This window comes from Pleurodeles waltl, chromosome 6 (assembly GCF_031143425.1).
Source record: "Pleurodeles waltl isolate 20211129_DDA chromosome 6, aPleWal1.hap1.20221129, whole genome shotgun sequence".
NCBI classification, from domain to species: domain Eukaryota; kingdom Metazoa; phylum Chordata; class Amphibia; order Caudata; family Salamandridae; genus Pleurodeles; species Pleurodeles waltl.
Window position 1 is genome coordinate 653,479,108 of NC_090445.1, and position 16,244 is coordinate 653,495,351.

Below are 16,244 nucleotides of genomic sequence, written 5' to 3' on the forward strand. Positions count from 1 at the left end.
TATGTCCGTGGGCTGGGCATCTACACTAGTTGGAGTGCCCTGGGACATTGTAACACGAAGCCTGAGCCTTTGAGGCTCGCCGTTAGGTGTTACAGTTCCTGCAAGGGGAGGTGTGAAGCACCTCCACCCAGTGCCGGCTTAGTTTTTTGTCGCAGAGAGCACAAAGGCTCTCACCCCAGGGGGTAACAAAGTCGTCTGTCAGTGGCATGCTGGCACAGACCTGCACTGAAAGATTTGGTGAAATAAAGGGGGCATCTCTCAGATGCCCTCTGTTGCATTTTTAATAAATCCCACACTGGCATCAGTGGGGGTTTATTGTGCTGAGAAGTTTGATACCAAACTTCCCAGTATTCAGTGTAGCCATTATGGAACTGTGGAGTTCATTTTGACAAACTCCTAGAACATATACTTAATCTAGCCGCACTGCACTTACAATGTCTAAGAATGGACCTAGACACTGTAGGGGCATATTGCACATGCAGCTATGCCCTCACCTGTGGTATAGTGCACCCTGCCTTAGGACTGTAAGGCCTGCTAGAGGGGTTACTTACCTATGCCACAGGCAGTATTTGTTGGGCATGGCACCCTGAGGAGGATGCCATGTTGACTTTGCCTTTTTCTCCCCACCAACACACACAATCTGCTATGGCAGTGGGAATGTGTTAGGTGAGGGGGTCCCTTAGGGTGGCACAACACATGCTACAGCCCTTAGGGACCTTCCTTGGTCACAGGGCCCTTGGTACCACTGGTACCACATACAAGGGACTTATCTGTGTGCCAGAGGTGTGCCAACTGTGGAAACAATGGTACATTTTTAGGGAAAGGACACTGGGGTTGGGGTCTGGTTAGCAGGATCCCAGCACACTCTCAGTCAAGTCAGCATAAATATCAGGCAAAATGTGGGGGGGGGGTTAACTGCAACAAGGGTCACTTTCCTACAGAGACCATCTGGTGGCCTTTCGATCTACCTTAATATTGGCCTTGACTTAAAGACGACACTTGTAGGTGACAATTACATGTTTCATTCAATCAAGTTAGAGGGCAAAACAACCAAAGATCACACAATAAGAATTCTGTTAATCAAACTATACCTCAATTTCTTTGGACCAGGGAGGCTGGAGAAAATGGGTCATTTACCCGAAGCCGTAGAGGGTTTATTGTGTGATTATCCTGGGTACAGTGTGATTCTCTGTGGATATTTTAATCTCAAGTCCCTTGGAACAGCTGCAGGTGACGGTCACCCAGTATGTCCAACAACAAAGCTACTGCAAAGCATCCTTGCCAGGCACGGCAGGTTTCTATTCAACATACTCTGGAAGAGAACTCCCCTGATGTAAATTATCCAAGCACTTTTTTGAGGAAAGGCACTATTGACTACATCTTCATCTCATCGCATCTCTTCAAGTATTTGAAGTCCTTTGAAATTCCCCAAACTGAGGCTAGTGACCACTTACCTCTCTGCATTGAGCTGAGTGCGTGCCCGACCTTGCTGGACACCTTGCTGACTTTTGGTCTCTCAAATGGAGATGAGCAGCTGCAGGCCATACTTCACATAAAATGGGGGCCACTTTCTTCAGAAAAAAGGCATATTCGGAAATCAACTAAGGGTCCCATCATCTTGACAAAGTCAGGTGATAATCTTCTGAACAACTGGTCGGAAATAGTCAACAATCTGCTGCAGAGTTGAAGTTCCTCTCCTCCCATTCAAAGGCCGAAAAAACATGCCTTTCCGTCATCTTTGATAAGGGTCAGAAAGCAGCGCATCTGGAAGCTACAAAGCCGACATCACAGAAGTAATAATTTGCAGTGTAATTCTCAACACCTGACACAACTTCAAGCTGCGAAGAAACAACATAAGAAACTGGTCTAGTCCTTTAAACGCACACAGGTAGAAAAAGAGTGGTTACAAATGTATTCTCTTTTGGGTAAGCGTAACCAAGCAGACTTATGGAGGTTCAATAAAAACTGGATGAATCAAGATCCAATACGATCATAAAGGTAAACTGGATACACCATGTAAGTAAGCTATACATAACTAACACCTTTTCCCCTGCTAGTAAAGGAACCAGGGGAGCAACCAAGTGCAGCAACAACTCCCTGTAACTGCTCTTATGACAACAGATGTTACGCCTTGTCTTGAAAAAATGAGGGCTTCAGGTGTGCCTGGGCCCAACGGCATCACTGCTTACTTGTTCAAAGATGATATCACCTTGTGGTTAGCTACTCTTTCGGCTTTGTACAATGCCTGCCTGGTATCCCAATCAATTCCAAACAGTTGGAGGGGCTTCACCCTATATCCGATTTATAAAAAAGGGGATAGACAAGATCTGGAAAACTATTGCCTCATCGCCCTTCTTAATATTGAGCCTAAATCTTTGCATCTCTGCTGTTAAAAGAGCTGGAATGCTGGGCAGAAGCTAATAATCTAATTCCTGCTTGTCAAACAGGGTTCAGGGCAAATGCAGAGACAACAGACAAAATAGTGGCCCTTTCTTATTTAATACAACAAGCCTCTAGTAAAAAAATATCCCACCACTATGGGGGTTATTCTAACTTTGGAGGAGGTGTTAATCCGTCCCAAAAGTGACAGAAAAGTGACGGATTTACCACCAGCCGTATTACGAGTCCATTATATCCTATGGAACTCGTAATACGGCTGGTGGTATATCCGTCACTTTACCGTCACTTTTGGGATGGATTAACACTCCTCCAAAGTTAGAATAACCCCCTATATGCTTGCTCTGTGGACTATTCCGCAGCATTTGATTCTGTTGACAGAAACCATTGATGAGCAAAACTCCAGGGTTGGGGATTACCCAGTGATCTAAGATCAATAGAGCTATTTTACACAGAGACTTGGGTAAGAGTAAAACTGTCTACGACTGCCTTAAGCAGGAAGATCCCTACAAAAAATGGCCTGAAGCAAGGACGTGTCCTTATCCCGCTCCTCTTGAACCTGTATACCGAAGACGAGTTGTCATCTCTAAAATGCGCCAACTTGATCCCACCTAGAATTGGAAAATCAAGAATAACAATTCTACAGTATGTTGATGACATTGTCTTGCTGGATCACTCTAGAGTAGGACTTCAAAATGCATTATCTGTTTTTCACAATTAGAACGAGGCAAATAAGATGACGACAAATGCTTCCACGACAAAAGTAGTTGCCTTCAGGAAAGCCTCCAAAAACCTGAGCCATTATTGGTCTATGGGCCCCTTGAATATCACTGGGGCAAAGTCGTACAACTACTTAGGGGTGTGGCTGACAGCGAATGGGAGGGCTAAAGTTCATCTCTGCCATCTTAATACAAAGGCTGACTTGATAATTTCAAGAGTGTGTCAGCTTAACAACTTGATCAACAGCCCTTTAATTCCCATTTGACGAGTGCTTATAGCTTCTCTTCTGCCAGCATTAAATTACGGTCACAAAGTGTTTCCAGGGCAGCCCACTAATTTAGCGGACCAACTTCAAGTCAAAGCCTCTAAAAGGGTGTTTAACCTCTCACATTATATGAGAGTTGCCTAGTAAAATTAGAGCTGGGACTAGAAAGTGAGAAGTGGGCCCATATGGATACTTTTCTAAAGTACTATTATAGGGTTGCTGCAGCTCCACCTAATACATAGAAATCAGCAATTCACTGTAACTTCACCTTAAACGAAAATCCCTGGTCAAACTTTCTAGGCACCTCATTGCAATCCTTATATATTAACTATTCAGCCTTAGACTTGCTGCTTTTCACACAATCCACCCACAAAGTGGCTCTGAAGAAGCAGATTAGAAGTATTGCAATGATGTAGGAGGCTGGCCTGGCTTATAGTGGGTACCTAGTGGTACTTACACCTTGTGCCAGGTCCAGTTATCCCTTATTAGTAGATTAGTAGTGTTCTAGCAGCTTAGGCTGATAGAGGTAGCTATTGCAGAGCAGCTTAGTCTGAACTAGGAGACATGCAAAGTTCCTACTATACCACTTATATCACATTGCACTATATCACAAGAAAACACAATACTCAGAGTTACTAAAAATAAAGGTACTTTATTTTAGTGACAATATGCCAAAAGTATCTCAGAGGATATACTCCCTTAGGAGGTAAGTAAAGTACACAAAATATACACACAAGCCAAAATCAGGCAAGTAAAACACTTAGAAAAGTAGTGCAAACACTGTAGAACACAAAAGAATGCAATAGGGACAAACAGGCCTAGGAGCAACACAAACCATATACTCCAAAAGTAGAATGCGAACCACGAATGGACCCCAGGCCTAGTGTAGTGTGTAGAGGGTTGCTGGGAGTGTAAGAAATCACTAAGGGTGTCCAAGATACCCCACCCCAAGACCCTGAAAAGAAGGAGTAAAGTTACCCTACTACCACAGAAAGACAGTAAAGTCGAGATAGGGGATTCTGCAAAGATAACAACTGGCTGCAAAGCACTGAAGATGGATTCCTGGACCTGAGGACCTGCAAAGGAAGGGGACCAAGTCCAAGAGTCACGCAAGTGTCCAGGGGGGGCAGGAGCCCACTAAACCCCGGATGAAGGTGAAAAAGGGCTGCCTCTGGGTGAAAGAAGCCAAAGATTCTGCAACAACGGAAGGCTCCAGGAACTTCTCCTTTGGTCAGAAGATGTTGCACGGCTTGCTGGAGGATGCAGAGTTGTTTCCACGCAGAAAGACCACAAACAAGCCTTGTTAGCTGCAAGAATTGCAGTTGAAGATTTTGGGTGCTGCCAGGGCCCAGGAAGAACCAGGAGGTCGCCCCTTGGAGGAGGAGACAGAGGTGGCACTCAGCAACACAGAGAGCCCATGCTGAAGCAGGCAGCACCCACAGAAGCACCTGAACAGGCATTCAGAAGATATGAGCATGGTGGTTGTCTCAGCACAACAAAAGAGGGTCCCACGAAGTCGGAGTCCAACTCAGAGAGTTGGGCAATGCAGGATGGAGTGCTGGGGACCTGGGCTGTGCTGTGCTGTGTATGAAGGAGGTCTTGCAAAAGTGCACAGAAGCCCTAGCAGCTGCAGTTCATGCAGTACACAGGATTACTGTCTGGCGTGGGGAGGCAAGGACTTACCTCCACCAAATTTGGACAGAAGGGCCACTGGACTGTTAGGGACACTTGGACCCAGCTCCTGTGTTCCAGGGACCACGCTCGTAAGGATGACAGGGGACCCAGAGGACCGGTGATGCAGAAGTTTGGTGCCTGCGTTGGCAGGGGGAAGATTCCGTCGACCCACAGGAGATTTCTTCTTGGCTTCCAGTGCAGGGAGAAGGCAGACAGCCCTCAGAGCATGCACCACCAGGAAACAGTTGAGAAAGCCGGCAGGATGAGGCGCTACAATATTGCCAGTAGTCTTCTTGCTACTTTGTTGCGGTTTTACAGGCGTCCTGGAGCAGTCAGCGGTCGATCCTTGGCAGAAGTTGAAGAGAGAAGTGCAGAGGAACTCTGGTGAGCTCTTGCATTCGTTATCTGATGAGAAACCACAGGAGAGACCCTAAATAGCTCTCAGAGGAGGATTGGCTACAGAGAGAGGTAAGCACCTATCAGGAGGGGTCTCTGACGTCACCTGCTGGCACTGACCACTCAGAGGTCTCCATTGTGCCCTCACACCTCTGCATTCAAGATGGCAGAGGTCTGGGACACACTGGAGGAGCTCTGGGCACCTCCCCTGGGGAGGTGCTGGTCAGGGGAGTGGTAACTCCTCTTTCCTTTGTCCAGTTTCGCGCCAGAGCAGGGCTGGGGAGATCCCTGAACCGGTGTAGACAGGCTTATGCAAGGAGTGCACCATCTGTGCCCTTCAAAGCATTTCCAGAGGCCAGGAGAGGCTACTCCTCTCAGGCCCTTAACACCTATTTCCAAAGGGAGAGGGTGTAACACCCTCTCCCAGAGGAAATCCTTTGTTCTGCCTTCCTAGGACTGGGCTGCCCAGGCCCCAGGGGGGCAGAAACCTGTCTGAGGGTCGGCAGCATCTGTAGCTACCCCAGAGAGTTAGTCTGGCAGTACCCGGGCTCTATGCTGGAGCCCCAGGGATACATGGAATTGTCCCCCCAATACCATAATGGTATTGGGGGGACAATTCCATGATCCTAGACATGTTACATGGCCATGTTCGGAGTTACCATTGTGACACTACATAAAGGTATTGACCTATATGTAGTTCACGCGTGTAATGGTGACCCCGCACTCACAAAGTCCGGGGAATTTGCCCTGAACAATGTGGGGGCACCTTGGCTAGTGCCAGAGTGCCCTCACACTAAGTAACTTTGCACCTAACCTTCACTAAGTCAGGGTTAGACATATAGGTGACTTATAAGTTACTTAAGTGCAGTGTAAAATTCCTGTGAAATAACGTGGACGTTATTTCACTCAGGCTGCAGTGGCAGTCCTGTGTAAGAATTGTCCGAGCTCCCTATGGGTGGCAAAAGAAATGCTGCAGCCCATAGGGATCTCCTGGAACCCCAATACCCTGGGTACCTAGATACCATATACTAGGGAATTATAAGGGAGTTCCAGTGTGCCAATAAGAATTGGTAAAATTAGTCACTAGCCTGCAATGACAATTTTAAAAGCAGAGAGAGCATAAACACTGAGGTTCTGGTTAGCAGAGCCTCAGTGATACAGTTAGGCACCACACAGGGAACACATACAGGGCACACTTTATGAGCACTGGGGTCCTGGCTGGCAGGATCCCAGTGACACAGGCAAAGACAAACATACATACAAGTAAAAATGGGGGTAACATGCCAGGCAAGATGGTACTTTCCTACAAATGACCACAGATCTTGTTAAATTAAATACTTCTTCTGTGATCGCTGCCGTGAAACCATCCTATGAGTCTAGCCCGCATCCACTGACAGCGTAGCCATACTTAAAGTGTGTGGCTGGAAAAGTCTGCTTGTCGCGAATCATGACCGCAAGGATGACGGCTCTGAGGATTAAAGATATGAACATAAAATGGCAATCGCTCTCCATGATAACCAATTGTAGGCTATGGGTATAAATTTGAGTCATTTAGCCATCTTCTCTGCTGTTGCCTGGCTCTGCGGTTTGCACTTTGCACTTCGCTCAAACCTCTCTTTTTAAGTCGGCATCAGGACGTGCGCACAAGCAATGAATTTAGGATTTTTTTTTTTTTACTATTAAAGAACTCATTTATTTAAGCAAAATTTGGAAAATTCATCCATCAACTACAAAACCTGCTGGATGCAAGTAGAAAAGTTGGCTAGTCTTTGCTGTACTTATGCTTACATTGCACTTATGTCATTTCAACGTTTGAGTTCTTAAGACAGTGCCCATTTTCATAGGCTGCAGTACAAGCTCTGTTGGATCGCTATCCTTACCTGCACCCGTTCTCACAATATGATCAGACTCTGACTTGGTGACCCCTTGCACTTTCTACCGTAATGTAAATGTTGTTTTGATTTTTCGATATTTATTGATTCTGCGTAAACTGCTATTATCTGAAGATTCTTCTTTGTGAGATTTTAATTTATCACATAATAAACGTTTTTTTACACAATGGTAATTATTAATCGTGTCATTTCCCTGATTAAGGGCTAGCGCGAACTGAGCATATTGTCTTCTCTGCAGTGTCCCCAGAAGACATCTGTACGCTATACAATGAGAAAAAGGCGCGACTGCACCGGCCACCGCAGGTCCCAGACTGCATTGTGGCTGCTGCTGCAAAGTGCTCTGATGACAGCTTGCGCCTGCCCCTGTCAGCACTCCATGATGAACGATCTCTTGAATTGAATTAAATGCCAGGAACTTTAATTGCCAAAGTGCCCTACCTTACCAATTCTCATTTCATAAAGTATAATCCATTTCACATCCCTGCCCGTTTTATTTACTGACTTGTTCCGATAGGATGGCTTTCAAGATTTCTGGTGCTTGGCCCAGCCATTTTAATAAACCTGGCGCTCTCAATTCAGCAATATAAAACAGTCCCACATGAACCAAAGTCACAAAATGTATATTTCATTAGAGCCGTGCATCCATAACTGTGCCAGGAGACATGCAAAAATCTGCCCACACATACCAAATGCATGCCAGACACAAAATACTGGATTATAATGCAACAAAAATATCTTTCCTTGAATATCATTATGAATCTGTTCCCCAAGTCATTCCTTGAAGTGCAAGATTGCTACTTTCTCTGACAAAATATTGTTACAGACAAAAATGTCCTGTTAGAAATAATGTATTCGCCAACGCACAATAAGCCTGCATCCTGTCGTACAGAAGGTGTCCCGCTTTGCTTCATATGTGGATAAAAATAGTAATTGTTCAGATCACAGCTCTACAACTATTTCTACTCCTACATCTCCGCTGGCGCTTCGCGCTCCTGCGTCATGGCACGCAGCGGCCGCACGGAAGCCAACTTCACTTGCACCCACGTCTTCAAGTTTGTTGCGAGAACTACAAATGAGATCGGCGCTGCTTTCCAAGGAATCTATTTCCATGACACGGGTGTGTGAAATTTGCATGCTTTCGTTTTCTGTAATAATACTACATTTCGGAAACATTACATAAAAATACACGAAATACAAACCCATCATTCAGCATAATATGTTAGTGTGAAATTCATCCTCGCATCCAGGACACTTATCATGCTAAACAAAAAAAAGTCCTGCGAATAACAACTGCTCTGTTTGCTCATGTTCTTCCTATGCTCCTGGTACCCAAAGTACCTTTAGTGGCATACGGAGTAATCTTGGGAATTTCAGGAAGCAAGTTTAGCATGAAACGCTAGCAAATATGCGAGATTACGTCAGTATAGCGTCAATGTCACCATGTTTTAACACTGACCTTAATGAGGAGCGCCTATTAATAATTTTCAACAAATAGCACACATATGAAGTCAGTTTTTTTGCAATTTCTGCCCAAAAACCGAACTCCTGCATGCTCCTCAATGACCTGGTGCATCTGTTTGAATAGCAAAGAGATAATCCAAATCTCGTGCTCACTGATCCAGATTTTAAAAACCTTGAAATGATTTACAAATATTGGTGCAATGACGCACAAATAACTTCAAATGGTTTACCCAGTGAGAGAGGCAGCGGAAGAATCCTCTACTTGTTACTTCCTCGCCTGTCCTCATCGTTGCAGGCCTTGCAAGTGAACCTTAAACAGACAAAGGTTCAGACCATCCTAATCTTAAAACTGAAAGTAATCTGAATCACTATCCTCAATATGGCATACTTCCTTTTCCTGTACCATAAAGATGGGACTCACCCAAGTCACCTCTTACGGTCACAGGCCCATCTTTCCTCCCTCTCAAAAGTTCGTAGAGGAGGAGTTTAAAAAACAAGCATTTATGCGATGGGTCTTGCGTTTTCTCGATTTAAAGATATTAGCGTTGTAAACTCCTAACTTGGCTTTTCTTGCCACATAAACTGAGAATGAAAAGTAAAACAGTTTCACATAAGCAAGCTGAGGGCGACCATGAGCGCAAAGCAAGCACACAGAAGAAAACAGAAGTTTGCTTGTAGTGAAACATATCAGCAATAGTGCAATTATCCATGTAACAGGTAAAAGTACAAATACCAATGTAACAGGGTCAATGGCATGCAAAGCGCTCTACTGATGCCCAGCGAGATTGTGCTGCCTACGAAATAAAGAGAAAAAATATTGCAGAAACCTTATGGAAAACATAGAGCCTCGTATGTTTTCAGTAGTTGGCTGGTGCGCTCGAGGTGGGCTAAACGTATGATGTATGCATGTCTTTCACTAATTAAATCAAGCTAATTTTAAAAGGCAAGCCCACAGACCAACCAAACTGATGGGCTTGACATGGGTGTGGTTAAAAGCCCACAGAGAAATTACACCAGGGACAGAGCGCTTTGAGCTCTACCTTAAAAAAAAAAACAAGCATTTGCAATGAAATAGTTCTCGCATTCTTTTACCTATGTGTTTTGGTATGGAGTGCAGTGGATGTATGTCAGGTGCCACATCAACCCTTCCCGGCCTGTCGCTGCAGGAGGAAGGAAACAACAAGGCTGTCATCTTGGGAGTGTTTTTGCCTCATACCTGCAGGCTGGCTGTGATACCCTACAGATGCAACCCTTTCTAGTGTGTTTTAGCTACTTTTATAGCACCAAACAAGTCACAAACAGGCACCTTCTTGGCATTTAACCAAGAGAGTGAAGGGGTCAAAAGAGTTAGGAACAAAGAAAAGGGGGCAGCCATATATTTCTGTGTTAAACTTTTAAAGGAATTATTCCTATACATTGGCAATACCAGCCAAACTTTTAAAAATATTGACTGTATACAAAGAGAATAACAGAAGAGGCAGCTTAACTGAACATGAGGCTTCAAATGTGTGCATATTGGTGAAACAGAGTGAAACAGAGCTTCAGTGGTAGATGAGCCAACAGGATAGGTTCCAGAAGTGCGACATCTGTGACCTTGAGTCAATGTTTTAAGTTGAAATACAGAAGGGCTGGCACTCTATATTCATTTAAAGCACTGCCTTGGATTAATAGCCTTATGACAGCCCTCCGCTCAGGACTAGACTGTAGAACAGATATGTGTACCTGAATCTCCTGAATTGTGTGCTGGCTGATGGTTTTGAAGTCAGAATTGTCTCTGTTGGGGTGGCTACTAAAAATTGTAAGCCTTGGCCTTGCCATCTGGACCACTCAGAGTAGAGCAGGAAGCCTGAATTTTGACGATAGTGTTTTTTCACCTACAGCAGTGGTGCCCAGAGAGGCTCCTACAGGGACGGTTCACTGGCATTTTCTCAGGCTATGAAAAGGATTCAAATGTATGTTTTTTTGGAATCCAAGGTAGGTCCAGAACCATGTCAGAGTTTCTTGAAACCCATATAAGATAAATTAAGGAAAAATAAGTTATATGGAACTTAGTTACACAGTTGTTACCCTGCAAGTCTGGAATGGATTCTCCCCATTTGTTATCTTATACAAACAAAGACTTCAGTCACAACAACACATTTGGGATACAAAAGAACAGGCAATGGCTGATCCAAGTGTCCAACGTTTGTGAAACAACAGTTCTCCTGTTTAAAACATCTCCTGCCCATGAAGTCTCTACTGTTACTGTCCAGGATTGACTTTTAGTAGCAGTCCTTGGGGTGTATACTCTTATAAACAAACACATGTATATTCCTATGGACACCAGGAGGCGTGGTGAAGCACTGAGAGGAACACCAGTAGAAGCAGGAGTGAGAAAAAGGCCACTTGATAGAGTCAGAAAGATATTTTCTTGATATTGATTTTCCATGTACTTGGTAACTACAGCAATCAGAAATGCTGCACAGAGTTTACATCAAATGATGCATGGGAAATTGGGGGAGTGGTTACATGAAGCCTGCGGTTGGAAGAGAGAAGAGCAGGTTAAACATTACTGGAGTGAGACAGGTGATGCGTGGATCATCATACACAGGAGTCCAGAGGGTGATGGGGAAGCACTCTGCGCCTGTGACAGCGACTGTGGAGGATATTCGAGGTAGTGCCTCTTCAAACAGGAAGCGGTGCTATTCGAGCTTTGCTCCAGAGGGTGCTTCTGGAAGTGGCATCTGCAAGGGTGCAGTAGCTCTGATGGGACTGTCATCAAAGCCATCACACCAGTAAATTATGAGAGGAGGAAGTGTTGAAATTTGCTTCACTTTTGTGTCCTAAGATATGCTGCTCCTCTCACTGTGGCACCCCTGTGTTAGCTTCTTTGCACTGAAGGGTTAGGAAAATGTCTGTCTCTACTAACTGAACTTTATTTGAAGAGGCATAATTTACATCTAAAGGCTAGATTTTTTTTGCTATCAAGCTTGAGGCCATGTTAAGCATGGCACCTGCTTTTGTTAAGAATGGCACCTGCTTTGCAGCTCTATGAAATGGCAGAACCTGCATTACTAATCTCTTTGAGTGCCCCAATACGCACCAGACAAAGACCCTAAGGGAGACGATGTGGTGTAAGGGCCAGAACTGCCGACCGTGGAGCCAGGGAATACAGTTTAAGTCTCGGCTCTGGCTCAACATCCTGTGATTCTGGGCAAATCACTTAATTTCCCCTTGCTACCAAAAATGAATATGTTATTGTGTAATATAACCAGTGCTCATGTAAAGCATTGTAATGCCTTTGTATTGAGTTCACACTAACTGAATTTTATTTGAAGAGGCCCAATTCACAACCAAAAGCTAGATGTTTTTTGCTATCAAGCTTGAGGCCGTGAAGTGCTTGGATCTGGAGTCATGACTGCTTTTCCACCATTTTGGAGAAAACACCTTTCGCCATCTTCTTGCCTAGAACTAACCTATGTGCTTGGTTGATGACCCTCCAGAGGTTATCAACAGCATGTGCTATTGCCTAGTGTTAAGTGTGACTCAAGTCAGTTGGTTAATGCACCCACTGCAGAGGTCTTGACAAAAACGAAACTGTCAAAGATCACAATCCTGACGTAGCTTTTTCACCTCTTCATCTCTGCAAGGTTGATGCAAATGAATTATAGCGATTTTGTTAAGAATGGCACCTGCTTTGTAGCGCTATGCAATGGCAGAACCTGTATTACCAAGCGCTATATTAGAAAAATTAGTAATTCCCAGACTGCCCCAACATGCACCAGACAAAGAACCATAGGGGAGAGGATATTGCATAAGGGCCAGAGCTGTTGACTTTAGTGCTGGGAACACGGTTCAAGTCTTGGTGCTGGCTCAACATCCTGTGATTCTGGACAAATCACGTAATCTCCCCTTGCTACCAAAAATTAATGTGCTCTTGGATAATGTAACTGGTGCTAACGTAAAGCACTGTAATACCCTTGTACTGAGTTTGCCCTATATAAAAATTTTAATAAATATAAAGTGTTCCAATACTTTTGTGTTAAGTTCGCCCTACATAAAACTGCAAAAAATAAATAAAGACCCTGCAGACATCACAAAGAAACAGCAAGATGCCCGAAAACAGGGAAGAGGAAGAAACATACCACCATGAACGGAAGCGGCAAGGCAAAAGAAAACAAGGGAGTACAGGGCAAGCGGCCACGGTGGTGCAGGAGTTAACAAACGGCAGCAAGAGGAAGGTGATTGGGTGGCGGGACAAGCAAGAACACAGCATGAGGGAGTGTGATTTAAGTGCAATGGACGAAGCAGTAGGGTGTGTGTACAGTGTCCCAAGCTCAGCATTTTAAGCATAGTGACTTACAGGAGCAGGAAACTAAGAACAAAACGTTCCCCAAAGAACAGATAATCATTACAAAGAGTAATTATACAGTTGTTAGTCCCCGCTCCCAAAGAGAAAAAGGAGGGACAAAGAGGCATGACTGACCACTAACATGAATTAAACGGATGGTTTAGACCCAGGAAAATTTTGATTTTGCCAGGTCAGTGTTTAAATGGCATTGAAACAAACAAATGAAATGGCTTTAAGCCCACAGAAGTAAGTATACTAAAAGTATACAAGAGGCCATATGCTTATGTTTGACCTAAAAAGTGAACGAAAAAATTAAGCTGATCGTGGTATTTACAAGAAGTTATGTGGACCAGTCCCAGGAAAAGGAAATATGCCATTTTGGGGGCATTGATTCAGGTCGCTTACACTTTAAAATTTATGGAAGTCTGAACTTTTGTCTGCATTCGGCTCACTGGTAGGGACTGGTTCAGAGAGGACTATGACTTGCAGTAGCATAGCCAGTGTCTCCTGGGCCCTAGCGCAAGGAGGAAATGGGCCCTCTGGGTGCTGTTTGAATCATACAATTCAGCAACAATCAGGATTCAGTAGGCCCCTTTGGATTCTGGCTCCTGGTGCACTGCACCTGCTGCACCCCTGAGGACTCGAAGAACTGAAGATTACTTATAAGTAATCCGAGCGTTTCTGTATACAACCACTATGTAATGTACACCTTGATTAAAAACAAAATAATTATTATCTATATTATATTCAACTTCCGTGCCTTTGTGTACTAAAAGACATTCTCATAGGCCAGTTATTTCAGAGATTCTCCGCCCATTCACCCCTGAAAGCAGCCCTGAGAAGCTGAAGTAATTTCTCTCATTGGCTCATTCATGAAGGACGAACTACTGCAGAGAAAAAATGCTCCAGGAATTTTAAACACTGAACTACTTCATGAGTTTCCATTTCTAACTACACTTAATCCTCATTGCTTTCTAGCCAATATATTTTGAAAGTTGCGTTGTAAAATGAATGGTTGGATCAATTTAGAAAAGCATTTCTTGGGGAGGAAGAAACTACCCCTGCCACTGGGAGTAAAACATTTCGCTGACCTGCTTTTCCCCTAGTTATTAATTATGGCATGTCTCAATTTAAAAGATTTGTCCTTGCTTCGCCTTAACGCGTGTGGGTGACATTTGAGTATTTTAAGCGTTCGTTGCTAGTCTAGGCGCGTTAATGATTTTGCGCCAGTGCCCTTACCTGAAACATGTATGTGCTGAAGTTAACTCCATTCTGCAGCTGGATCTTTGCAGGCTTGCCCCCGGCGCTCATGGCGAAGAACCATGTCCAAGTTCGGTCAGCGGTGAGGTGTGCAAGTCCCCTTCTTCCAACCGGCGCGAGACACAGAGCATCCGCTCTAGCCCCCGGGGCGAAGGCTAGCGGCTGGCCCCGGAGCACCAGAGCGCATTAAACCCCATCGATGCTTAGCTGCCTGCTTCTCAGCCTGTCATCAGAGCGGAGCGGAGCTGAGGAGAGCGTGGGCTGCCTTCAGCACAACTAGGCAGCAAACTGATTTTAAGGAGGAATGCATGCGTCTACGGGGGGTAGCGACGGGGAGGGTTTATCATATGCCGCACCAGAGAAGGATCGTTAGGGGATCATGAAATTATAGGGTCTGGTGAGGCGCGGGGGGAGGGTGCCTGCAACTAGCGCGGTTCTGGCTTAACGCATCACTCCAGAGAATCCCAATTACAAACTGTATCTGGCTGTCAATGGCAAAGCTACTGAAAGTAGGGCACGAGACAGGAAGAAAGAAAAGAGTGCACACTGCTTCTTTTCACAATTCCAGGATTAATTCACTGGCTTGATGTGTGCAGTTGCTTTGGAGATTACTTTTTCACCACTCCTCCTTTCAGCATTCGGAACGCCCGATTTAATAAAAATGTGCGTCACAAATGCAACTTCATATCCATTCTGCCTTCTGTGACGTCGAGGCCCACGCTGCAGAACGATTCCCTCTCAAAATGACTCAGACGCTGGACTTGCTGAGGGCAATTTATTGGACTGTAATTTCATTTCTACACCACGTACCACAACTGATAAGCCATTGAAGTGCTTTGTACCGAGCAGCATGCTTCTGCAGAACCGAAAATTTGTAATTCATCTAGTGGTTATTGTTAGTTATTGGGATTGGACCATTCCATGCACTTACTATAATTCATTGGGGTGGATTACATTTGTAGAATTTAGGTGTTATCATTAGTGAGGGAGTGGTATGTGAATGCATGCAGATGGTCGGTGGGTTTATAAGATGAGCTAGAGGAGAATATGTATTGCTAGGTTGCAGGATATGGGTTTCAAAGGAGGACAGGTTGTGATTTTTGAGATGAGGTGTGGGAAATTCACATAATACAAAAACAGAGATTAAGGCAAAAATGCAGATGATTAGAGTAGGTTGTACCCAGAGAGAGGAGGCGTGCAGCGGACGAAAAGTAAGGAGAAGGTTGTCCGAAGAAAAAAGGATGAGCAATAGTTGGAGTTTTTAACTTAAGGCCAAAATTTGCATGCAGGCTTTTAGGAACAAGTAGTCGACTTGAGACAACATGCACTCTATGGATGCAAAAATTGTAGAAAGAAATAACATTATTTTCTTGCAAGATAGCACTGAGATGCTTCCCCTGATGTAGTGCTAAAAGGTTCCAGCTGCAGAATGTGCCTCTTAGTTTGGGGACTCACATGCCCTCTTACAAATCTGTATGGGCATCGCCAATTGGAAAAGAGAGAGCACCTGGCACATATTTATTTTGCAGTTTGTGCAGACCAGAAATGAAACACATAATGCAACAGCATTACATACATGTTGGAACTGACATCCTTGGTGTAGTTGTCCCAATTGTGTGCCTTCCAGCATCCTGTTCTTGCTGACTTAATTGTTCCTGGCAATACCACTATGCACACTTTACCACTCCTAACCAGTGCTAAAGTGATTGTGCTCTCTCCTTTAAACATGGTAACATTGGCTTACATCCAATTGGCATATTTAATTTATTTGTAAGTCCCTAGTAAAGAGGCAGTACATGTGCCCAGGGCCTGTACATTGACTGCCACTAGTGGGGCTTCAGCACTCATT

General features: G+C 44.5%; 1 protein-coding gene across 5 annotated transcripts in view; it reads right to left on the bottom strand.

Annotated features, from left to right (window-relative positions):
* Window positions 1-16,244, bottom strand: part of PPFIA4 (PTPRF interacting protein alpha 4) — a 3,105,259-nt gene that overhangs the window by 2,196,949 nt on the left and 892,066 nt on the right. For 2 of the 5 annotated variants that reach the window (XM_069239007.1, XM_069239006.1), the window contains exon 1: window positions 14,375-14,691. The exons of the other annotated variants lie outside the window; for them this stretch is intronic. In XM_069239007.1, the coding sequence (XP_069095108.1) occupies window positions 14,375-14,446 (72 nt within the window). In that variant the 5' untranslated portion in view covers window positions 14,447-14,691. Of the gene's footprint in view, window positions 1-14,374; window positions 14,692-16,244 lie in introns of those variants that run through there. 5 annotated transcript variants of the gene reach the window in all.